General features: G+C 31.3%; 1 protein-coding gene across 2 annotated transcripts in view; it reads left to right on the top strand.

Annotated features, from left to right (window-relative positions):
* LOC120777278 (MOB kinase activator-like 2) overlaps positions 1-21362 on the top strand; it is a 90383-nt gene extending 69021 nt beyond the window's left edge. The window contains exons 1-4 of one of the 2 annotated variants that reach the window (XM_040108484.1): positions 12363-13229; positions 16383-16543; positions 19184-19280; positions 19351-21362. In XM_040108484.1, the coding sequence (XP_039964418.1) occupies positions 12493-13229; positions 16383-16543; positions 19184-19280; positions 19351-20473 (2118 nt within the window). In that variant the 5' untranslated portion in view covers positions 12363-12492 and the 3' untranslated portion in view covers positions 20474-21362. Of the gene's footprint in view, positions 1-12362; positions 13230-16382; positions 16544-19183; positions 19281-19350 lie in introns of those variants that run through there. The other variant, XM_040108483.1, reaches the window with a different exon arrangement.
* The last annotated feature ends 4408 nt before the right edge of the window (positions 21363-25770 follow it).

Genomic DNA, 25770 nt, shown 5'->3' with positions numbered 1-25770 from the left:
GTTATCGATTAGTTATGTTATCGAATGTTTTATTATCGATAAACTTCGCGATATTTTTTTATCAAATATCGTTATTTCTTTCGATTCTATAACTTTTCCTCAATATTCTTCATTTATTAGCAAACTAAATTGTTTTCGCTTAAAAATTTGTAGTATCAATAGACCCCGAAAATGTTTCTTCCGCCATTACGAAGAGCAGTGTTTTTCGTTTTTCTCTATTATATAACACACATTTTCGATGTATTTTTTTCGAATTTTTTGATTGTTTTGTTATCAATTGTTTTTGTCATCGATTATTTTTGTTATCGATTATTTTGAATATCGATTATTTTTTGTTATCAATTATTTTAATTTTCGATTGATTATATATTATTAGTTTTTTTTTCAATATCGACCATAATCGCTTTTTTATGACTTATCTAGAACGCAAATTTTTGTTACTGCATAAACATTTTGGTAATTTTCCCACATTAAGCACATATACATATGTATGCATGACCATAACAAACACTTTGCCTATACTCACCCATCACTTTACAAGTTTTATCTATTAATTTCGCTTAAATGGCATATTTAGCGCTGTAAGTCATATTCTTTGTTCTCTACTCTTGTTGGTGTTGTTGTGTGCCCTACCATTTCGTTTAGATAGCTTATCACTTCGAATATAAGGTATGCACATATGTATGTATTTATGTAAGTATATATGCATACATATGTAAGTGAGGCCGCTTATAGCCTGAAGGCTAATTTTCGTATCGGAAAAATGTGATTATTTTGCGCCGATATAAGTATCAAAGCAATAACTGCTCATGTTTTCTTTTTCTAATTTGGTGTTGGTATTTGAAAAATGTTTGTTCGCTAGCATGGCCCACATGTTTGTCTCTATATACATACATACATCCATTTCATTTCACCGCGCGCTGTTTTGTGAAAGAATCATTTCTTCGCTACTTGTCATTGTCACGGTGGCGTGGCATTGATTTTGTGCTCAGCAATTTCTAATATTGCTTACTTTGTTGTATAAAGACACACGACAATTTTGCATATTTCTGCTCGAAAATGATTTTCAGTAATTGCTATTTTACAGCGCGTGCTGAAAAACACTTCCCCTTTATGAATTACTAATTCCTTTACACTTACAAAGTTATTGCCAACATGTGTGCAGCTGACTTGCTTGTAGTCATTATTTATGATTCCATTTGAATTGCTATTTTTTATTGCTGCTCATTTCCACATCAAGCAATTTGTCATCGATTTATAGCAATTTTCAAAGCAATTGTTGGAAAATATTTTTTTTTTAATATGCTTAGTGGGTAAGGGTATGGCGAGTGGTGGGAAGCGCTGAGCTCAAGTGTAGGCGACTAATTACGCGCTAGGTACTGCAAAGAGGGTAATATTCTTGAATTATATCAATTTTAGTGTTAAATTGTTTATTAGCAGAGATCTCTCTTTTTTGGTTTCTTCCTTCTTTTCGGCAGCAAACTCACAAATCTCTCTTACGAACGATATACAGAAAGATACTCAACCTTACGCCAATAGTACAATGGCCTATTAGAAGCCGCACAACTAGGGAGTGGCTAGCCTTACTGAGGGCAACGAGCTCACTAGATCTCTTACTAACGAAATTAAGCCAAAAAGAGCTTGCGACAGCCCAGCGCTGACCAAGCTTCTGCGAAGTTATGCTATCCAATAGTAGCACAAATGAGTAGAGTGGAGCACCCACCCCTTACCATTCTACTGATAGCGTAGCTAGAGTGCCTTTCTTTATCAACTCGTTAGCTTTACTCAGATTCATTGCTAAACTAGCTGTTTCCATCAACAAAAAGTAGTAGTTTTGTTGTTGTTTTCCGCGACAGTTAAAAAACATTTCTGTAATATTACATTTTGCCTTTTTCACGCTGTGAACCTTTGGTGCTCACATTTCGTCACTTTCGTGCTGGACACCCTCGATCCTCCGTTAGGTTTTTATACCCTAAATGCTTTCTTCCGCATCAATTAGCTTTCACATGTTCTGTCCGCATCCTTATCAATACTTTTTTTTGGCATTTATCTCGATTTAATGTCGAACTTCGCAATTAACCTGAATGACGTCACTCATACGCCCTGCTGGTCTCTTCATGCGATAAACATTAACTTTTCCCTACATTACCTCATCGCAAAATCAACAAAATCGGCGATTAAGTGATTTTTATTGCTTTTGCTCATTTGCATGCGTCAGTTGACGACGGCAAAACAAAAAAAAAACAAAAAATAAAAGAAAACACGAATTTCAGAAAATAGTTGCGCGTGCAACCGAGTGCATGTAATTAAAACAGGCGTGTTAAGTTAAATTTTAATTTTTGCAGTTACTTAAATTTAGCACGCGCATTGATCTGACAGTGGAGCAACAGGTTTTCGCACCAAATTTCAATTAAACGAAAGGAACGAAGCAAACTTTAAAAAGAAATTTTGACGGCTCTGCGCTTAATTTCACTAATTTTCACTTGACGAGACCGTAAGCCTTGCACCTAATGCAATTTCACTTACTTATATTTAATGATTTCGACGCAGTGGTAGGGTGTGCGCTTTCTTGCAATTGTATTTCTGACAGTTTTTTAAAATCGAAAAAGAAGAAGAAAACGTCGGAGTCCTTCAATGGAAAACTTTTTCATTTGAAGAGATATCCTCACGAAATTTGGCACAGATTATTATTTATGGCAAAAGTAAAATATTCGAGAAAATTGTACAAATCGAACCACTATAGCATATAGCTGCCATACAAACGGATCGTTCAAAATTAAGTGCTACATAAAAACTCTTACATTAATGAAATGTATGATGGCTGCGTTGCAACCAAAGTAAACTTTTATACTTTGTTGTATGTATATTTGTATACCTGCTTTGTTGTTGTCATTAATTGCTTATCAACCGTAGCATATGGACTAACTAGCTCGCAGTAGGGCCACAACGCTTGCCTGCACTTCGAATTTTCACACAAATGACTTAATTCATGCAAACATACACACTTACGTATACATATACACGGTATTGTACATGTGTAACGGTAATCGTATTCATATTTGTAACATGCATTGCGTGTTTAACGAGACCTTGAAATGCCAATCAATGTGCTGTCAAGCTGTTGCGTCTCCACAGTGGAACGTAGCCACTTGTACCCCATCCACCACCCACTCACACACACGCACAAATATTTCTTGACTTTGTGTTGCATGCGCGTCGCGATAAGAATGGTCTGTAGTCGCTCCACATATTGCATATTCGCGCTGCATAAACACACACTCGCGCATATGCATATATACACATACATTCTTATGCACATAGTCGCTTGCGTTTGAACTCATTTGTAATGTGAATTATTTACCTATTTAGTGTGTCACGCCAGCAGCGATGTGGCAATAGCAGCTGTATTGCGTTGCCATATGTTCGCTGATAAGCCATGCTGTCACACACTAAGGCAAGCGCGCAAAATGGCGGCATGCAAAACCGCCGTAGGGGGGATGGCTGTAGCAGCTGGCGAAAAGGGGTTAGCAGGCATATCTTGTTGCCAGCTGGAAATAATTAATTTTCCTTGACGTAATAAGCATTAAATGACTTTTGTTGTGTTTGTTGTTGTAGTTGCTACTGCTTTCATTTTGTGACAAATGTGATTACGAGTGAGAGTGAAGGCGAGACAGTAATTATTTCAGCGCTTAAATGTTACTTAATACATGCAGTTGGTTAGCTTGTGATTAACGCTGTTCAGGCGGGTTTGCAGAAAGGTTGAAATGTGCGACATTATCTCAAACGCTACAAGCGTTTATGTAAGTGTAAATTATTTTTGTGATTTTTAAGCTATAATACCCTTCTGAGGTACACGTTTTCTTACAAGAACGTGATTTTGAACGTTCAGTTTGTATGACAGCTATATGCTATAGTGGTCCAATCGGTATAATTTTTCCGGATATTGTACGCTGCCCTTGAATAATTATCCATGCCGAATTTTGTGTAGATAACTTGTCAAATAAAAATGTTTTTCATACAAAAACTTGTTTTTGAAAGTTCAGTTTCTATGGCAGCTATATGCTGTAGTGGTCCAATCTGTGTGATTTTTTCGGGGATGGTAATCTGTCCTTAGAGAATAATCCATGCCAAATTTCATGAAAATATCTTTTAAAATAAAACATTTTTCCATACAAGAAATTGATTTTGAACGTTCAGTTTGTATGGCAACTATATGATATAGTGTTCCGATCGGAATAAGTTTTTCAGAGATTGTAGTATGTTCTTGGAGAGGAATCTATGCCAAATTCGGTGCAGATACCTTATCAAATAAAAAAGTTTCCCATACAAGCACTTGATTTTGAACGTTCAGTTTGTATGGCAGCTATATGCTATAGTGGTCCTACATCGGCCGTTCCAACAAACAAACAGCTCCTTGAGGAGAAAAGAACGAGTACAAAATTTCAAATCGATAACTCAAAAACTTAGGTGCTAATTCGCCCATAGTAGTAAAGGCCAGATAGTAATGGCTAAAGTGACGTCATTTTAGCAGCGAGTTGAGCGTGTAAGTTAAGCAGAAACAGTAGCTTTTTGCAAGTAAAGCGACTATTAACGTACGCAGTGCCTTAATATGACATCATTAAGCGATGTATTGAAAAATTTCAAGTTAATTATTTACTCAACAAGTCTAAAAGTTTGTAAAATCTCACCAAAATATACACGCAAACATCAACTATGTATGCTTATCAGCGCAGGAAATTTACCAGACATTGCAATATGCTTATTATTCTTTTATAAAACTAGTTAAGAGCTTTCCACTATTGTAGCTCAGTCAAATTTTTCCACTTGAACCCAATTCATATTTTCCTAGGCAGCAGTGAACAACGTTTACAATTTATGTACACTCATTACATATTGACTGATTAACTGTACAAATGTATATGTACATACACAGATATTTACTTATATATAGCCCGCGAAAAGGCTGCAACCCCCTTACAACTCCTTGCCTTCCAGCTCGCTGCTGGCTTTCAACAAATTCAACATTTACATACATATTTGCTGTGTATTGTAATAATTGCGCTGGTCTGCTCTGCGGCCGCTGCATTTAAGGTTCTCGCACCGCAGCCTATGCCCATCCACAACTGTATAATAACAGACGCAGCTCCACTAAAAGCACCTTTCCACCGACTGCTGTTGTTTTTGTTGACTTGTAACGAGTATTGTTGCAACTGTTGTTTGTGTACTCCTACTACTTCTTCTTCTCTTTCTTGCTGGTGCTGGTGCTGTTGCTAGTGCGACACCATTGTATTTACCGCTATTAATATTGCCAACAACCGTTAAGGGAATTCTATCGTAAATAACAACAAATGCTTAATAAATATTCATGGCCCAATTGGACTAAAGATTAAATACAAAAGCACTCGTTGGTTATACATACATATGTATGCGCGTATATGTATGTATGTGTGCTCGTATATGTATGTTTTTCTGTATGTGTGCGTCTGTGCAAACATTTTTACTGGCGACGCTGTGTGGCAAATCAACATTGTCGAAATTTTGGTGTACCAACTTTGGCATTCACTGTTTTTCTGCTTGTTGTTGCTGTTGCTGTGAATTTCCATTCAGCTGCGCGTAGGCCTGTGTTAATTATGTCGTCATCGCTGTAATACCCAAAGTGAAGCAGGCGGCAGAAGTGCGCAGATCTACATTTTATTGAAATACATACATATGTACATACTAAGTAACTGCGTGGTGCGATTGCAATAACTGTTGCGCTTGCTGTTGTTTGCTTGGTTGCGGCAATGGTTGCTGCCGCTGTAAAGTGCTTTTCTTGCTTATTGAATTCTATTAGTTATTTATGTTTAATATATGCACATATTTTTTATTTAAAAAAAATTTGCTTTTGTTAATTTTTCCATGATATATATTAAATTTTTGTTGTATATAATTATATTTATTTTTTTTTTCCTATATTTTTTATTTTTGTTTTTTATTATATAATTTTTTTTTTTTGTTGAATATAATGATATTTTTTTATATTTAAAGTTTTTATTGAATATAATAATATTTATGATTTAAAAAAAATTTTTTATTATGTAAATTAAATTTTTTGTTATTATTTATATATGTTTTTGTTTATAGAATTAAATGTTTTGTAGAATATGATTTATTGTTTTTATGTAATATTATCATATTTATTTTGTTATTTTTATTTCATTATTATGAAAATAAATTTTTTGTTGAATATATGACATTTTTTTTATTTTATAAATAAAATTTTTTATTGAATATAATGACATTTCTTTATGTTTTTGTATAAATAAAAATGTTTATTAAATGTAATAATATTTTTTTTTAATTCTTTATTATGCGAATAAAATTTTTGTTGAAAATAATCATTATTATTTATATATTTTTATAAAAATAAATGATTTTTCCGATCTAATATAGTTATATAAATTAATTTTTTGTGGAATATAATGATATTTATTTATTTGTTTTTTATTCTTTATTGTATAAATTAATTTTTTTTGTTGAGTATAAAAATATTTATTTATTTTTTTTTTATTACCCAAATTACTTTTTTATGGAATATAATGATATGTATTTCTTTGTTTTTTTATCTTTTATTACAAAAATTAATTTTTTATAGAATATAATGATATATTTTTTTTGTTTTTTTATTTTTTATTATATCAATTAAGTTTTTTGTTGAGTATCATGATTTACTTATTTTTTATATTTTTTTATTATATGAATTAATTTTTTTTGTTGACGATAATGACATTGATTTATTTTATTTTTATATTTTTGCGCTATAAATAATATTTTTTGTTAAATATAATGTATTTATTCTTTTGTATTTTTTCTATTACATTATTCAAAAAAATTTTTTTTCAATATAATGATATTTATTTATAATTTTATTTTGTATCTTTTTATACAATTTAATTTTTTTATTAAATTAATAAATTAAATTTTTATTAAATAATAAATTTTTTATTATTATTTTTTTTTATTTTGCATTGTAAACTTATGTTTATATGCAATAAATATTCACATATTCATTATTCCTTCTCAAACTTTTCATTTTGCTATTATACGTTCGCACTGTATATATTTTTGTTCTTGTTTTTTTCTTGCCCTTAATTGCCCTTGTTCATTGCATAAACAGGAATTTCAATAAAGCTCGACGTAAACTCATTATTTATTTTCCATTTTCTATTATTTGCCTGTGAAAATGTATAAATTGAACATTTCAACTGGGTGATTTGCATGCTTGTGTAAAAAAAATATATTTTTTTGCCAGAACGCATACATTATATAATAAAAGCCCATACAGTATGTGCAAAAAATATTCGGTATATTAAAAAACACAATTATTCTAAAAAATTATAACTAAGTGACGTCGATTATGAATTAAAAATATTACAAAACGTGCAATAGTAATCAAATATGAATAGTTGCGGAGAATGTGAGTTGAATTTGTATGACAGCTATATGCTACAGTAGCCCGATCTGAACAATTTCCTCAGAGATTATAGCATTGCTTCGAGCAATGATTCGAGCCAAATTTCGTGAACATATCTCCTTAAATAAAAAAGTTTTCCATACAAACACTTGTTTCCGAACGTTCAGTAAGTATGACAGCTATACTTATGTATTCTATAGTTGTCTGATATGAACAATTTTTCGGGGATTGTAGCGAAGCCTTCGATAATAATCCATCCCAAATTTCGTACGGATATCTCTTCAAATAAAAAATGTTCCCATACTAAGACTGGATTGTTTCTAATTTTCCGGCCACCAATGTACATACATACATATGTATGTATGCACACATGCGTCCTACTTTTTATCAAATTCTTTTCGCAGTTTCTTTCAATTTTTGCTGTCATAACTATTTCGCATTAAAAGAAGTTGTTATTAATTCATATGTACATAAGTATTTATATGAAGCTGGAAAACATTTGGCCATTTAGCGCATCGCTGTGAATTGACATCTTGCCATTTGCAAATACACACACACAGATAGGCACATACACCTACAAATATATACATAATTCCGCAGGTAAAAGTAAATATAAACATTTATGCTAAAATCGCTTTTGATTTCTCTATTTTTTGTTTGTTTTCCTCTTTGCGGTCAATGAAGATCTGCAAGCTCTGCATTTGTTTACACGCATTGTTGTTGCGCGTTGTTTATTTAGATTTTCGCTGACAGTTGGCTTTTTTGATTGAAACAATGATTTTTGGTGCAACATGAACGCTGGATTGTTAATTGAAAATCAAATGCTTTTAAATGTGGAGCAGACACCAACACACACTTACAGTAGATGAATATGTATATGCAATTGTTTAGTAATGTGTGTGTGTATAATGTTTATTTAATTTCTTATTTGCTGAGTTCAAGAAAAATACAATGAAAATAGTAAAATTAGTGTTGGACTGATTTATTTTGGCAAATATTGACAGCTTTTTAAGGTAAATAAATTACATGAACCACAACAACAATAAAAATGGGAAGAAATAAACATATTTTTATATGCTTTAAGTAATTTTGAAGCGATTTTACTATTTGCGCTCCATATAACATATGAAAATGCATACTTAGTAATTTTTTTAGCTGGCTTTTAGGTAGGTTTTGGGTATATTTTAGTTAGGTTTTGGCTAATGATATTAATTAATGTATTTATGCTCTATATAACGTATGTAAATGCATACTTAGTATCTTTTTTAGTATATAGGTACGTTTAAGGTACGTTTCAGTTAAGTTTTACGTATGTAATAGTTAGTTTTTGGTTATTGATAATAGTTATTTCAGTTAACTTCAGTTTCAGTTAACCGCAAACATCAACTTTCCTATTTAATATAATTGTAGTTTTACTTTATCAGCTAATTACCTTAATTATTCGACATTTTCGTTGAACATACGTTATTTGTTGTTTTTGTGTACGATGTGCTTAGGCCATAATTGATTGTATGTAAGTGCCACGCGATTTATATCGTGCGTTTATCTGCAAAAAACCGAAATAAACCAAACAAAAAAATTATAATGAGAGAAATAAAATAAGAGCAGCAACACAATGAGCCAGTAAAGGCTGTTGTGCTGATATGATAAGCAAGCAGTAGAAATTATCGTAAGAAAGTAATAATTACGACAGGGCGAAAACAATGCCCATATGATGATTGCTTTTGCTTTTTAATTTTACTTTGTTTGAGAAAAAAAAATTAAATAAAACAACAAAAACACCTAGAAGAAAAGTTAGCTGCGGCCGAAGCTAAAATACCCTTCACAGCTGCATTTATTATAGCTTGGGTCAATATCTTGATTTGTATTAGTCAGTTTGTAAGGCAGTTATATACTATAGTAGTCCGATCTGAACAATTTCTTCGAATAATATAGTGTTGCTATGGATAAAAATGTCTGCCAAATTTCGTGTAGATATCTCTGAAAATAAGAAAGCTTTTCATATAAGCAATCGATTTTGATCAGTCAGTTTGTATGACAGATATATGATATAGTGCCTCGATCTGGAAAATCTCTCCAGATATGGTAGCGTGGTTTTGGATAAAAATGTCTGCCAAATTTCATGTAGATATCTCGTCAAATAAGAAAGATTTCCATACAATAACTAGCTCTGAATCGTTGAGTTTGTATGACAGCTATATGATATAGTGCCTCGATCTGGAAAATCTCTCCAGATATGGTAGCGTTGTGTTAGATAATCAATTGTGTCAAATTTCGTGTCGATACTTCCTCAAATAAAAAATTTTCCATACTGGAACTTGATTTGGATCGTTCAGTTTGTATGACAGCTATATGCTATGGTGTTGCCATATCGAAAATTTCGACAAAAGAGTAGCGTCTTGGGGAGATATGTCTGTGTACGAAATTTTAGATCTATAACTCATAAACTATTACACTAGTTGGCATATTTATAGAGAGAGAAAACGGAGGGCCTGGCTAAAATGATCCTAACTCGGCACTCTGAAAATTTATATACATAAGTATATGTATTTGCTTTATACGGTCTCCGTACGTTTCCTTCTGGGTATTATTATTACAAACTTTGTCGCAAACTTAATATAAGCTGTTCGGGGTATAAAAATTACATATGTATGTACATGTATTTGTTTGTTTGTTTATGTGAGTTTAAATGGCTCTATAAGCACGCTTCGCTTCTCTTTTGGGCTTTTTTCGCTTAATTGTAGCACTTTTGTCGTTTAAATGTCCACATATACATATATGTGAGTATGCGTGTATGTATGTTTGTTTGCATGTGTGTACTAATGTTTATGCTGTGTCAATAACACATCCATCTATTAGCATACATACATACAGACATAAACACAACATTCGGAAGAATTGATTATGTTTTTTAATTCTTCGAAGCCGACTCTGACTGACCCTGCTGGAAGGCAGTGAAATCCAAAAGCAAGCGAGGGTGTAGGTGGTGCTGTCAATTGCAAAAAAGATTACACATACGCAGTGTAGCACCTATAAGCTACATATATGTAGACAACTAACTAAATGACTTGCAATTAACTTCAAGCTTTGAGTGTGTGTGTATGTCAGAATGTATGTATTTGCTCTGTGCTCTTAGACAGCGGTATCTGACATGCCCGCAAACACCTTCGACCCTTACCGCGCATAGTTATGTTTATTGCTGTGTGTTTGTGTTTGTCTGCGAACTGCTACTCAATCTACAAGCACACTCTGCCTTCGACAGCGGCGCTGACTGCGACGTAGGGTTGTAGCGCGCTCTTTGATTGCTCGCCGTTTGACACTCAGTGTGCATATGTCTCAATACACAAATGGATTGTCAACCAACCTGTGCGGAGTTAGTGTGAAACAAGCGGCCCCTAAGGAAACAATAACGGCCCTCGGCCCGTGTCGCTCGTCACTCAATGCTTTGGTAACGACAACACGCGGCGGAGCTTTTTTTATGACTGTGCTTGAGATAAGAAACTGTGTTTTGCTTGTTTTAGTTATTGTGTTCTTTTTTGCACTTTGTTTTACAATACCACTTTGCTGCTTGAATCATATGCGCGGCGGTTTAGTTCACGGCGTCAGTGCAAAGAGACACGATTAAGTAAATTCGCGTTGGCACTTAAACGAAATACGAACAACAAGTACAAAATAAAAAATAAATAACGAAAATCAGTAATACAACAATTTAATCTGCATTAATTTAGATTTAGATGTGTACAGCGCTTAGCGTAAACTGCCAAAGCAGGTGTGCTCAAGCAAAGAATTCAGATTTCTAGAAATGGTGTGTTAATTTTGCAAAAGTTATACATTTTATCGAAAGAAAATTTATTGCGTCACAGCTGGACTGTAAAAACACAACAAATACCAAAGGTTGCCAACAATTTGTGAAATTGTGTAAACAAAAAACATTTTTAAGAAATAATAAAATTTATTTATATACTAAAAGCGTCACAAATGCCAAAAATATGAGGAAATTCACTTGATGTGTAAAACCCAACAGTATTAAACACATAAAATAATTTAAAAAAATTATAAGCAATTATTTTAAAAAACTAGTGAAAAATAATTAAAAATAACAATATTATTTTTAATATTCAAAAATAATTTTAAAAAATTAAAAGTAATTTAAAAAATTAAACATAATTAAAAAAATATAATCTACAAAAGCGCCAAAAAAGCTTGAAAATCACTTGAGTATTTAAATTTAAAAAAAAAATAATTAAAAGTTATAATTAAACAAAAATAATCAACAAAAGCGCTCACACAAGCTTGCAAATTACTTAAGAATAGTTAAAAAGATAAAAAAAAATTAAAAAGGAATTTAAGAAATAATAAAAATAATTTAAGTAATAAAAAATAATTAAAACAATTACAAAAGTAATTAAAATAATTTAAAAAAATAACAAGAATTAAAAGAGTAATTAAAAATAATTTAAAAAATAACCAACAAAAGCGTCACACAAGCTTGCAAATTACTTGAGAATAGTTAAAAATACAAAAAAAAGAAATAATTGAAAAATTAAAAAGGAATAAAAGCAATTTAAGAAGTAATAAAAAATAATTTTAATAATTAAAAATAATTAAAAATAACTAAAAAAAAAGTAATTAAAATAATTTAAAAAATTTACAAGAATTAAAAAAGTAATTAAAAATAATTTAAAAAAAATAATCAACAAAAGCGCCAACACAAGTTTGCAAATTACTTGGGAATAGTTAAAAATACAATAAAAAATAATTTAAATATTAAAAAGGAATAAAAGCAATTTAAGAAGTCATAAAAAATAAAAATATTTTAAAAAATTACAAAAAATTAAAAATAATTTAGAAAATTACAAAAAATTAAGAATAATTAAAAAAATTAAAATATTTGAAAAAAGCAAAAATATATAAAATTAAAATAATTAAAAAGAATTTAAAAAAATCAACAAAAGCGACAATACAAGCTTGAAAATCAATTGAGAAAAAAAACAGTGCCAAATCAAACCAAAGCAACAAACACTTACACCAAATTCCCGATGAGCTACGCCTCGGCCGACAGTAAAACCACCGATGAAATCGACACACCGCGCAACAACGCCGCTGATACTGCAACAAGCCGCAACACATACACAAATTTCGGCAACAACTCAGCGGCAACACATTCAACGCCAACAACAACAACAACAGCGGCAGCACATACAACATCAACGCCATCATCAACAACAACACCAGCCACGCCAAGCGCTTCAATTGCCACACAACACACGTCGCACACACACACGTACGCCGTGTCTGCGCCCGCCGACCACTCCGCCGCGACTGCTGCAACGGTAACATTCAATCCCGAAGTCACCACATTTACCGCACGTTGGACGCACAATTCGAGCAGCGAAAGCAGCAGCAGCAGCGCCAAGTCCTCATTTTCCAACTCAACCTACTCATCAGCGCACTCGGCGGCTTCGGCGGTCATTTCAGCTGAGCCAGCAACGGAAACAGCAGCGCCAACAACAACAACAACAAACGACGCATTTACTGAACGTTCAGTTTTTGCTGCCAAAGCGTCTCCGCCAACCGCACGCCCACCGCCGCGCAAGCGTGTTGCGACAAATAAGAGTCCCGCCCACGGTCCCGGTTCGTTTGTGGTTAAATGTCTGTTGAAAACGGTGCGTTTTATGTGGCAGGTTACGGAGATACCGACGAAAATCGGTGAGACAATCGGCAGCATCTACAGATATGCGCAGGACTCGGTCGAGACAATACTCTGCGTAGCCGGGTGAGTGCCGCGGGTGTTCATTCGCGTAATGTGTGCTCGAAATATACTTTTATGAAACATATATTTATGATTATCGACAAAATGCTTATCTCTAGGCTTGTTGTTTTTTGTAGTTTTATGAATTTAGTAGCAGTTGTAAATATAAACGTTTATTCCAGCGACGTTAGCGTCGTAATCTTTTTGTTTCTCGCAACAATACGTTGTTTTTATGGCTTTTTTGTGTACTTTGATAAAATAATGTTGCCATTTGAATATCATACGTTGTTAATAATGGCAAAGCATTCTAGCGATATTGCCTGCGTTCGAACGCCTAACAAGTTCATTTGCACCTCTAACAGCTGACTTCATTTACTCAACTATTTGCAAATTGCAAGCTATTGCGAAATGCGTCAGCGCTGTGTACAACATTGACGAATGTTTGGCCTTGCTTCGCTCCACTCTTTGGGGCGTTCGGTACTTGAAAAATTCATTTGTAGCTTTAAATCTTTGTGAAGTAGACGACTAATGCTGGAGACTGGAAAATATTCCTTATCCTAAATTGTATATATTCTTTGCTTGTTTTGAACCTAAACACAGTAAAGTGGTTGTCTCGCGCCGAAGCAAAGTGATCATATTCAAAGCAATTTAATATAAATTTTAATACTCAGAACCCTTGCCTCGAACACCATTTTATGTCATACACTTAGGCTATGAGCATAGCGGTGTCAGCTAGAAACTACAATAATATAAAAAAAATTGTAAATTTAGAAATTTGTGAGAATGGGCGATAAATATCCCAAAGCATAGCTGTTTCTAATAAAACATAAAAAAAGTCTGGTTGCTATCACTCTATCTAACCAACCACTGTGTGCTTAGCCTTACATTTACTGAGCAAATTTTAGGTATGACTGACTTATAAAGAGTGCACTCGCGCTATCTTTGATTTCTTAATATAATAAGGATGCTTATCCTTAACCCTTGTCTTCCTTATACCTTATATAATCACCTAAAATGCAAAATAACGTAGCTCACTTTTCTGAAATTTACAGGCGATGGAAAAACGATGTGATAGCCACCAAACAACAAAACAAAACTTGAGTTTTGATTATAAAATGGTTATATATTGGTTATATATTGGTTATATATTGGTTATATACTGGTTATTATACACATATATTGAAACAAATCATCAGTTTTGGTTATAAAACGGTTATATATCGGTTGTCATACACATTTATTGAAACAAAATTTGAGTTTTGGTGATAAAATGGTTATATACTGGTTATCACACACACATATTGAAACAAAATTTTAGTTTTGGTGATAAAATGGTTATATATCGGTTATCATACACACATATTGAAGCAAGATTTTAGTTTTGGTTATCAAATGGTTATATATTGGTTATATATCGGTTATATATGACAAAGGAAACTGAAAATGTTATGCTACATATATGTATGTAATATTATGTAGTAAATTGTAAGCAATAAAAAACGCAATAACGATTTTTTGATAATACATTATTTTGCTTTTTAGGTGACCATATGCAATCCTGAAATTTATTTATTTAATATTCTAAATACTAATTTTTGTCAATAGCCGCCAACATTATTTGCTACTTATGCCACGGTTGACAGACCAGTCATTTCACTCAACTAAATATTTACTCAAATAGACCGCTGAGCGCGCTTCCTGTTGGTTACACATATAAACACTTGTTATGGATTTGCGAAATGGCATGACTTATCAGCCTTCAAATCCCCATAATTGATAAGATCAGTTGTTTGTTTACCTAACTGTGTGTGTCCGGAGCGTGTAAATGGGTGTGTGCAGGCCCGACCGATAAATGATTTTCAGTAAACGAAATACCCTTTACAAATAAAAAAATTGCAAAACAAAAACTTGATTTTGATCGGTCAGTTTGTATGGCAGCCATATGCTATGGTGATCCGAGCTGAACAATTTCTACACAGATTGTAGCGTTGCTTTGGTAAATAATTCGTGCAAAATTTCGTTAGGATATCTCTTCAAATAAAAAAGTTTTCCACACAAAAAGTTAATTTCAAACGTTCAATTTGTATGACAGCTATATAATATAGTAGTTCGTTCTAAACAATTTCTTCAGAGATTAAACAGTTATCTTGGATAATAGTGCTTATAAATTTTCATGAAGATATCTCGTCAAATAAAAAAGTTTTCCATATAATGATCGGAATTTGGCCGTTCGGTTTGTATGGCAGCTATATGCTATAGTGATCCGATATCGGTCGCTTCGATAAATAAGCAGCTTTTTAAGGAGAAAAGAACGCGTGCAAAATTTCAGTACGATAACGCAAAAACTAACGAACTACGCTCGCGTATATTATAAACCCTGCTTGTGGCATCAAAAATATTTCACAAACATTCTGGCGAGGCAACACCTGTCTTTATAGGCGTGACCTTTCTATTAATGCACCAAAGCCGACGTAATGTTCATTAAAATAATTTCGCAAAAATTATAACTATGTAAATATAACACTTGTCGACTGTTTGACGCTGGAAAGCGAACAGGTGTGCCAGCTTTACGTGGCTCCATGAAGCGCGCTGCGCTTTCGCCCATTCTCTGCCACTCAATAATTAATGCATTCTTAGTAAATCAATAAAATTGCGCAATGCATATAAATTTTAATATTTTATCTGAGCAAAATCGCTGTTTTTTTTTATTTGTGTGATTTTTTTTTTTGTAATTTTTGTAGCTGCTAATAAAAGTGACGAAAAGATTTATGGCCATTGACCAACTTCTGTTTTACACAGTGAAATTCTTTGTCCTCCAGCGGTTACTTATCAATTTTAATCCACATGCATGCACTTACAGATGTAGTAGTATGTATGTATTATATATACTTACAAATACAAATATATAGGTATATGAAAAAAGTACATGTGTACATATGTATTCCTATATGTGCACACGTGTTGCAACTTTACACAAAAGTGTTGGCGCAGTAGTTGACACCTGTTACTTTGAAATTCGCACCTTTCTGATTGTAGCCTGTATTACTGAATGTATTTATACATTTATATATACGTATGTATGTATACTGGTATTTTATGTAATTGATTATCTTTATTACTCCCTTATCGATTTGCTTACTAATCACATGTTTCCTTTTCCTGTTTGTCTAATTACAGAAAAGCGCGTCGTAAAGAGCGCGATGGCGATCAAAATTCAACAGATACCAAATTATATTTGGAGGAGAGCGTTCTAGAACGTAAGCTACCTGAAGCCGATCTCAAAGCCTTAGTGGATCTTCCAGCTGGCTTGGACTATAATGAATGGCTGGCCTCACACAGTAAGTTTACATAACAGAATTATAAAATTAAAAAGTAAAGTAAATGAAAATAAAAAAATATAAAAACCTAAATAAATCGCGTAAGCAGTGTCTACGCCAATTAAGAAGAAGAAGAAATAAATAAAAATTGATAACAAAATTAAATAATTAAAAAAAATTTAAAATAAATTAAATAAAATTAAAATAACTAAATACTTTAATAAAAATCTAAATTTAAAACATTTATAAAAAAAATTAAATAAATAAGTAAAATTAAAAAAAAAACTAAATAAATATATAAAATTCAAAATAAAATCAAGTAAATTATAATTATACAATAATTTAAAAAATTAAAAAAAAATTAAACTAATAATAATTAAGAAAAAATCTAAATAAATAAAACTACACAATTAAATAAAAAAATGTAACAAAAAATAAATAAAAAACTAAATATATAAACAAATTAATAATTAAAAAATTAAATGAATAAAAATTAAGAAAAATTTAAATAAATAAGAATTAAAAACAAAAATTAAATAACAATTAAAATTGAAAAAAGATTAAAAAGTAAAAACATTAAATTAATAAAAATTAAGAAATAAATTAAATAAATAAAAAGATCGGTAAATTATTAAATATATAAAAATGAAAAAAAACTTAATAAAAATTAAGAAAAAATTAAAAAGTAAAAAAATTAAATGAATGAAAATTAATATAACCAAATTTTTAAATTAAAATTAAAAAAAAAAATAAAACAAACAAAGCTACAAAATTAAATAAATATGAATTAAAACAAATAATAAATAAAAAAAAATTTAACAAAAACCAAATAAATAAAAAATTTAATAAAAACTACATAGATGAAAATTAATAAAAAAAAATTTTAAATTAAATCAATAAAAATTTAATAAAAAAACTAATAAAAAAAAAAAATTAATAATCAAAACATTTAATAAAAAACTAAACATATAAAAACTAATAAAAAAATTAAATAAAATTAAATAATTAGAAAAAAAAATTAAATGAATAAAAATTAAGAAAAATAATAAATAAATGAAAATTAAAAACAAGAAAATATTAAATAATAAAATAAAGAAGCCAATTAAAGTAAATCTAAAAATATACTTGTAGAAAGCGCAGACTACAAAGATTAGGTTATTTATTGTTAAACTTTATCAGCGGATTTTGTTTGTTTGCTTTTGAAACACGACAAATCAAGATTAGCTAAATGGCGTGCAACTGGTTCTATAAATAGCGTCATATGGTTCAAATATCGTAAGAAATAAGAAAAAACGTTAACTTCGGCTGCACCGACTCTATAATAACCTACACAAACACAGAAGATTCCATACAAGGGCTTGGTTTTTGATGATCGTGCAGTTTGTATGGCAGCTGTAAGCTATTGGGGTCGGATCTGAGCAGTTTCTGCGGAAATTACATCGTTGTCTTCCACAGTAATCCACTTACAGCCAATGGTCAGTTGTTATGAGGAAAAAGTGGACCTTACGTCCTTTTGCATTCGCTAAATTGAGTCCTCAACCTATTTGCTTTCAATATTGACTTAAATGATCAACATGTCTCTTCCTTGTCAGCTATTTTAAGAGAAGCCATTCATATGATAAATTTTTAATCACTTTATTTATAATATCTAATTTCATACTTTGTTATGGCTGGCTCTTTAAGCGTTTTGTCAACATTTTGGTTTACTCAGCAAATTTTAAAATAAAATAAAAATATACGTAAACATCATCAAAAAATTATAAGCTCTCCGCGAATTATATGATTGCTGTAAACAGTTGGTAATGTGGCCTGACTTTTTGGTTACATCACCCCATATAAAGAATCACATTGTTTATATTTTTAACCATCACTCATTATCGACTCTTACAATCTCATACAGGCACGCATATTCGTACAAACACATATGCATATGTACAGTATGCGTGCTGCTGATGATGGCCCATTATTAAATATTATCATAAGCTCTTAGCGGAAATGTGTTTTTAACTGAAAAATAAGCAACAAGTGTTTAACTTACGCGTATGATGTCATTAGCGTGTCTAGATCTGCAATAGTTAGTTCAAAAGCTATTAATACATAGTGCTCACATACTTATATGTATGTATACCCTGAACAGCGTGTATTAAGTTTGTTACGAATTTTGTAACACCCACAACGTCGGAAACGCTATAAAAAATATACATGTTCAAGTATAAAGGAGCAGTATGAAGAGCGGACTTCTCTATTGCTATATCTATCTGTCTGTCAGTATATACTTGAATTTTTTAGATATCGCCCTGAAATTTTGCCATTTTCTCACCAAGAGGCTGCTCTTTTGTCGTAATCGACAATATTGGAGCACTATAGCATATAGCTGTCATACAAACTGACCGATCAAAATCAGGTCCTTGTATGGAAAATTTTTTTATTTGACAGGATATCTTCTCGAAAATTAGCACAGTTTATTCCCCAAAACAACGGTACCATCTCCGAAGAAATTGTTCAAATCGGAGCACTATAGCGTATAGCTGTCATGCAAACTGATTGATGAAAATCGAGTTCTTGTATGAAAAACTTTTTGTTTGACAGGATATGCATATATTTATTACAACAAACACTTCGTTTTAACAAAAACATATTGTCACTTCTTTATCTTTGCAGCACTGGCTCTATTTGAGCACGTAAACCTGGTTTATGGAACTATTAGTGAATTTTGTACGCCCTCTGGTTGTGCCGACATGACCGGACCTGGCAACAGGTATGCAACAATACATTCCTACAACTTTCATTTTCCCTATTCATGTTTTCGTTTTTCCCCCCTTGCATAGAACGTACTTATGGTTCGATGAGAAAGGCAAGAAGACGCGCGTCGCCGCACCACAATACATCGACTATGTGATGACCTTCACGCAGAAGACAGTCAGCGACGAGTCGATATTCCCAACCAAATATGCCAACGAATTTCCGAGTTCGTTCGAATCGATTGCCCGCAAAATACTACGCTTGCAATTTCATGTGATAGCTCATCTCTATGCGGCGCATTTCCGAGAAATCGCGCTACTGGGACTGCACACCCACTTAAATTTGACCTTTGCGCACCTGACCGCACTGCATCGCCGCTTCACGCTGATCGACGAGAAGGAAACGGACGTGCTGCGCGATCTGGAGGTGGCGCTGCGCCTCACCGACGACGGCCAAAGCTCGCTCGCCTCGTCCACAATTACGGCCACAACGGATGGTGGCAGCAGTAGCTGCGGCGGTGGCGGCAGCGGCAGCGGCGGAGGCGCGAGCAGTGGCACTACAACTGACAGTGGTATCGCGAATAGCGGCAGCAGCTACAGCAGTGGCGGCGGCGCGGCAGCACACGCTCACCACTCACAGCAGCAGCAACAGGCGGGAGCAGACGATGTCAATTTATTGCAACAGCAACAGTCAGCGGGCACAACGCTCATCGATGGCGACGCGGCTGCGCCGCCCATTTGCACGCAGCCCGAGGCGCAGACGAAGCAGCCGAACAATGCGCACGCGTCGACAGCAGCGGCGGTCTTTGGCGGCGGTGGTGGCCTTATTGGCGGCATATTGGGCGATCTGAGTAGCGGTGAGTTCGGCGAGACGGCGACACGCTATTGCACCTCGGCCCTGCCGCAACACCAACAACAAGCTCAGAACGCTGAGGTGGCGGTGAATTGCAACAATGGCGGCGCGGGCGCTTTGCACTTGAATTTCAACAATAATCACCATCATCATCATCACCATCACCATCATCAGCACGCGCATGCGCACCAGCCGGCGGCGCATCATCATTTCACACAACAACAACAGCAACACCAGCAGCACAGCGGCCTCATACAGTGCAATGCCAGCAACGCGCCGAACGCGAACACCGTCACGAACGCCGCAGCCACGACCGCAACGAATGCCAGCGCCGCAGCAACAACAACAACAGCATAGTTGGCAACACCGTGCGCTCCCCCAAGAAGTATACACTTAGTTTCCAAAGCTTGTATTGATGATACCGTTGATGTTGATGCTTTAGTTGGACGCGTTGCAAGTGTTGATTTGTATGTTGTTAGATATCCTAGTGCAGCGACAGCTGCTGTTGTTGCTGTCGAAACTGTCGAAAGTGCTAACGCAAGTGCTATTGTTAATGCTGCCGTCGCTGCGAACGCCAACACCAACACCAACACCACCACCAACGCCGTTGTTGCCGCACCCATTGCCACTGCTGTTGCCCCTAGCGTAGGAAGCGATCCTGTTGTTGGTCGCAAGTATGATGATGTTGACGTTGTTGTAGTCGGTGTTGAAGTTGAAATTGAAGACAAAGCTAAATACAAAAACAAAGATGATAATGATAACGATGTTAAAAGTGTTGCCGTTGCGGCCGCAAAGGATGTATGACGCTTATTGCTTTATATTTACAATATATAGAGTAGTGTTATCTAAAAAGTAAGATTACAAAAAGAAAACAAAAAAAACAAACAAACAAATATGAATAATTTAAAGAAAAAGAGTAAAGCTGAGAATATGAAAATATAAATATATGTATAACAAAATGCAAAACAAAAACAAAATAGCAGAGAACTATATTGATTGATTGTAATTGTGTCTGTATCTGGTGTTACACCAACAAACAAAATACAAATAAAACTTAATTTAGCAAACAGATAAATAAACACCTAAATGCAACTCACAAACATATTAGCAAACAAAACGAAAAGTAAACCCAAGTAATTCTAGATTATGTTATGAAATAAAGTGCTGAGTAATAAGCTAGCATTATGCACTGTGCAAGCGAAAATAAAGTTGAATAAATAAAATTAACTAATTGACAAAAATACAATGCAAGCATATTGAATAAACATTAAAGTATGCAAAACTTTCACCAGCCAGTCACTCACACACACCCCCAGCACATTTTAACTAGCCACAAGGACACGCGCCGCAAGTTTACGAAAGAGTACTATAAAACAATCACAAAATTCATTTTGTTGTTAAATGTCATGATTTGCAAGGTGGGTGGCCTTTTTTCTTATTACAAATTTTTAAAATCTGAGAATGGATGTAGTGAGATTTGGAATAAGGTTGGAATTTTTTTAATATACATATACATATTCTATTTTATTTCTTTTTTATATTTCTTTCTATTATTTTCATATTTACGAAATTTTCAATATCGATGAAAACTAGCGCGGTTTGGAATGAAGTTTAAATATTTATATATGTATATTTTTTTTTGGTTTTTTTTTTAATATTTTTTTATGTTTTTTGATTTTTTTTTTTTATATTTTTCTTTTATACATACTTTTTAATATTATTTCTTTTTACAAACTATAGGGCCCTTAAGTACTTCTTGCTTTTGCCTCCTTATTTACGAAATTTTCAATATCCTTTAGAGATTTCAAATAGTCTGATAAAGTTATAGGTTATAACGAATTGATAACATAACACATTTTTGTATGTAAACAATTTTTTTAAACAAAAAAAAATGTATGCTTTTTGGCAAGTTGAGAGTTCTCTAAATTAATTGGAATTAATTTTACATTTTTTATATATTTTGTTTTAGCTTTTTGTTTATATATTTTGGTTATTTTTTATTTATTTTTTTAACATATTTTTTTTTTATTTATATGCATATAATTATTTTTTAACTTTTTTATTTAATTTAATTCTTTTTTTATTTAGTATTTCATATATATAATATGTTTAGTTTTTATATATTTTGTTTATTTTGTTTGTAAATATGTTTTTTATATACATATAACTTTTTTTTAATTTACTTGAAAATATTTTTTTATTTAAAAATTTTCTTTTTTAGTTTTTTATATTTTTTAGCTTTTTTATTTTATTTTATTTTTTTTTAGTATTTTATCTATCACTGTTTTAGATATTTTAGTTATTTTTTCTATATTTTTTATTCATTTTTAAATATATTTTTTTGCTATATTTTATTATATTCTCTTTTAAGTTTTTTTTTTAATTTTTACGAACTGTAGGATTCTTTCTTACTTCTTGCTACATGAAAAAACAGAAAAACGTTTCAGCCGTAATTTATAAAATACTTCAAAATACAATAACATAAACGCAGTTTGTGAGGAGAAGGCGGCCCAAACCAAATAATTTTTTTTTCTGAAATTTTAAATCTAAAAAAAATTCGGATCTTATTTGTTTGGTTGTTTTTTACTTTTTTTATTTTTTTAGTTATATTTTTAATATTATTTATTTTTTTTTCATTCTATTATGTTTTTACTTTATTTTTTTATTTTAATGTCTTTTGTATCTATTTTTTGTTCAAAGCCAAAAATTTTTTCGAACATTTTTTGTATATTTTTTTATTTCACTTTAAATTTAATTTTTATTTTATTTATTTATTTTTTAATTTTATTTTTTTATAATTTTTTTAATTGGTTTTTATTTTTTTAATTTTTTAAAATTTTTATTTTATTTTTTATTTTTAATATTATTTTCTTTTATTTTCATTATTATTTTTTATTTTAATATTTTTCTTTTACTGAAAAAAAAACCAATTCAAAAAAACTGATTAATTGAAAATAGTTTTGTACTCTGCTAAGGCCAAGCTCAAGGGCCCAATCAGAGCAAATTAAAATATGTAAGATGGTATGTATTCTCTACAACTTTCTCAAGTTTAGCTTGACAAGTTTAAGTATGATTTATGGCTTATTTGTGTCTTTAGTATAAGGAGCCGACACCACTCTACTGCATTGACGTTCATAGTTTTTAACGTAAATGTTATGTAAGCTGTCTTGCATGCATAAAAAATGCTTTCTAAGCAAAATTGCGCTATGGCTTCTTTACTAAGTTTATATTGTGCTTAGGAAACAGATTTCTGTTTGTCATTTTCGGTTTATAAAAATGTGGACGCACCCAAAATTGTTTAATAAGAGGTTAGCAATTCTAAATAATTTGGTTTGTCAATACGTAGGTAGGCACTCACTCACTCTACTTTACCAGCTCTAAACCACCCTGTGCTGATGAAGTTCAACAATACAAAAATTCGAATAAATATGTTATTTTATGAAAGTAAAAACATAGCAACGTTAATAAAGGTTGCGACTTGACAGAAATTAAAAAAAAAATTATATATAATAATGAAGCTGTTTGCAGTAACTATTATTAATACTTAAAGTTTCAACTAAATTTTATTTGAAAATTCTGCCTACTTCCAACCGCGTAGTAAGCACATTTAAATTTATGTTTGCAATCTTTTTTATTTTAGTATCATCTCAAGGCGCTTTACCTTGCCTTCACCTACGCACCTTTTACGCCACACTCTAACCAAAATGTTAATCGTTGTTCATAGGCACTTCTCTGCGCTGTACGTTGCATCGGACTCAGGTTTCACATGTATAATTATATTTATATATAAATAAGCGCCGTTACTGTATATTATGTGCATGTAGCTTGTTCAACGCACTTAAAGTTGACGCAGTACAGTTGACACGGTACGGTACACCATACCTAGCAGTTAATAGTTCTGTAAATTCTTATATTTAAAATACAAAAATAAATAATAATTTAATTGCTCAGACAAGCATGCTTTAAACTTTCAAAGTAAAACATTTACAATTTCAACCACGCTCACAAATTATGCTTTAAATATACATATGTATGTATGTATATATAATATTTAGTTAACCTCTTTACTTTTACGCTTGCGTTAGAAAAGTTCCTTATTTGTGCAGATTTTTCAGCTTTGAAATTATTTCTTTTAATTTTTCTTCCGAAATATTTTTTTTCAATATATTTTTTTCAAAATATTTTTTGTCAAACAATTTTTTTAATAGGTTTTCTTTTAAAAAACATTTTTTAAGTTTATTTTTTTTCAATTTTTTTTTAGTTTTTTTTTTATTTTCTTTTATATTATTTTCAAAATATTTTTTTTAAATATTTTTTTTTTTTTCTTTTATATATTTTTTTTTTAAATTTTTTTTAAACATTCTTCTTGCAATTTGCTTTATTAGAAACTTACTAGCAGTAAGTAAACGTTTCATCTTAAACTGTGTTACACAAAATGCAGTTTATTTTCCGCGCTTTGTGGTTTATTGAATAATGCGTAGTGATAAAAAAATATGTTATATAATATATAATTGAAAAATCTCAAAAATTAGTACTTTTCTGTATAATTGGTAATGAAAAAAATTGTATTATAATTGAAAAAGGTAGAACATTATATTAAATTTTACTTTTGTGTATTATTGGAAGCAAAAAAACTAATATTATATATAATTTATAATTGAAAAAAGTAAAAATATATATTTAAAATTTTTTTTTGTGTATGAAAAAACGTGAAAAAATGTTATATATTTGAAAATGGTAAACAAAATTATGTTAATTTTAATTAAAAACGTAAACTAAAAATATGTTAAATTTTTTGTGTTTAGTTGGAAGTGGAAAAAAAATTATTAAAAAAAGATGTATGTTATTGTTATTACACTGAAAAGCAAGTATGTTCTACTGATATGTATGTACATATGTATGTATGTACATATGTAACTACGCAATTAAAGCAAATAATAAATAGTACTTTAAACCATTTTCAAGCATAACTCGCACCTCAAATATGTTCTCTTATTATTAACTTGATTTAATTAAAAAAAAATTAACTTAATTTAATTCAAAGAATAATTGAATGTAATTAAAAAATAATAATTTAATTTAATGTAATTAAAAAAATTAATTTAATTATAAAAATTTTTTAATTAAAAATAATAATTTAATTAAAATATTTAATTTTATATAATTAAAAAATTAATTTAATTATAAAAATCATTTAATTAAAAAAATTAATTTAATTTATAAAAATCGTTTAATTAAAAAAAGATAATTTAATTATAAAATTTATTTAATTAAGCAAAAGTATTTAATTAAAAAAGTTGATTTAATCACAAAAACATAAAAAATTGAAATTTAATGCATTAGTTATGTAGTGGTGTTAGTTAAGCAAGCAAGCAAATGCGCTAATATACTATATCCATATGCAGTTTTTATTAGTATTTAACGAAAAGTGAAAAGTTGATTTAGTTTAGTGAGAAATAAAAATTAAAAATGAAATAAAAAACAACAAAAGTAAAATAATGCAAAAAACGTGTACGAGATTAGTTTTGTGTGTAAATAAATTCTAATGTTTCACTATTTCCTGCAATGAGCAAATATAAATCAACTTGTGTTTTACTTTTTTTATAATCTTACAGTTTAGGAAACCGTGGTGTTAGACAAAGTATGGTGTTAAT

This window comes from Bactrocera tryoni, chromosome 5 (assembly GCF_016617805.1).
Source record: "Bactrocera tryoni isolate S06 chromosome 5, CSIRO_BtryS06_freeze2, whole genome shotgun sequence".
NCBI lineage: Eukaryota > Metazoa > Arthropoda > Insecta > Diptera > Tephritidae > Bactrocera > Bactrocera tryoni.
This window is presented reverse-complemented; position numbering and strand designations above follow the sequence as displayed.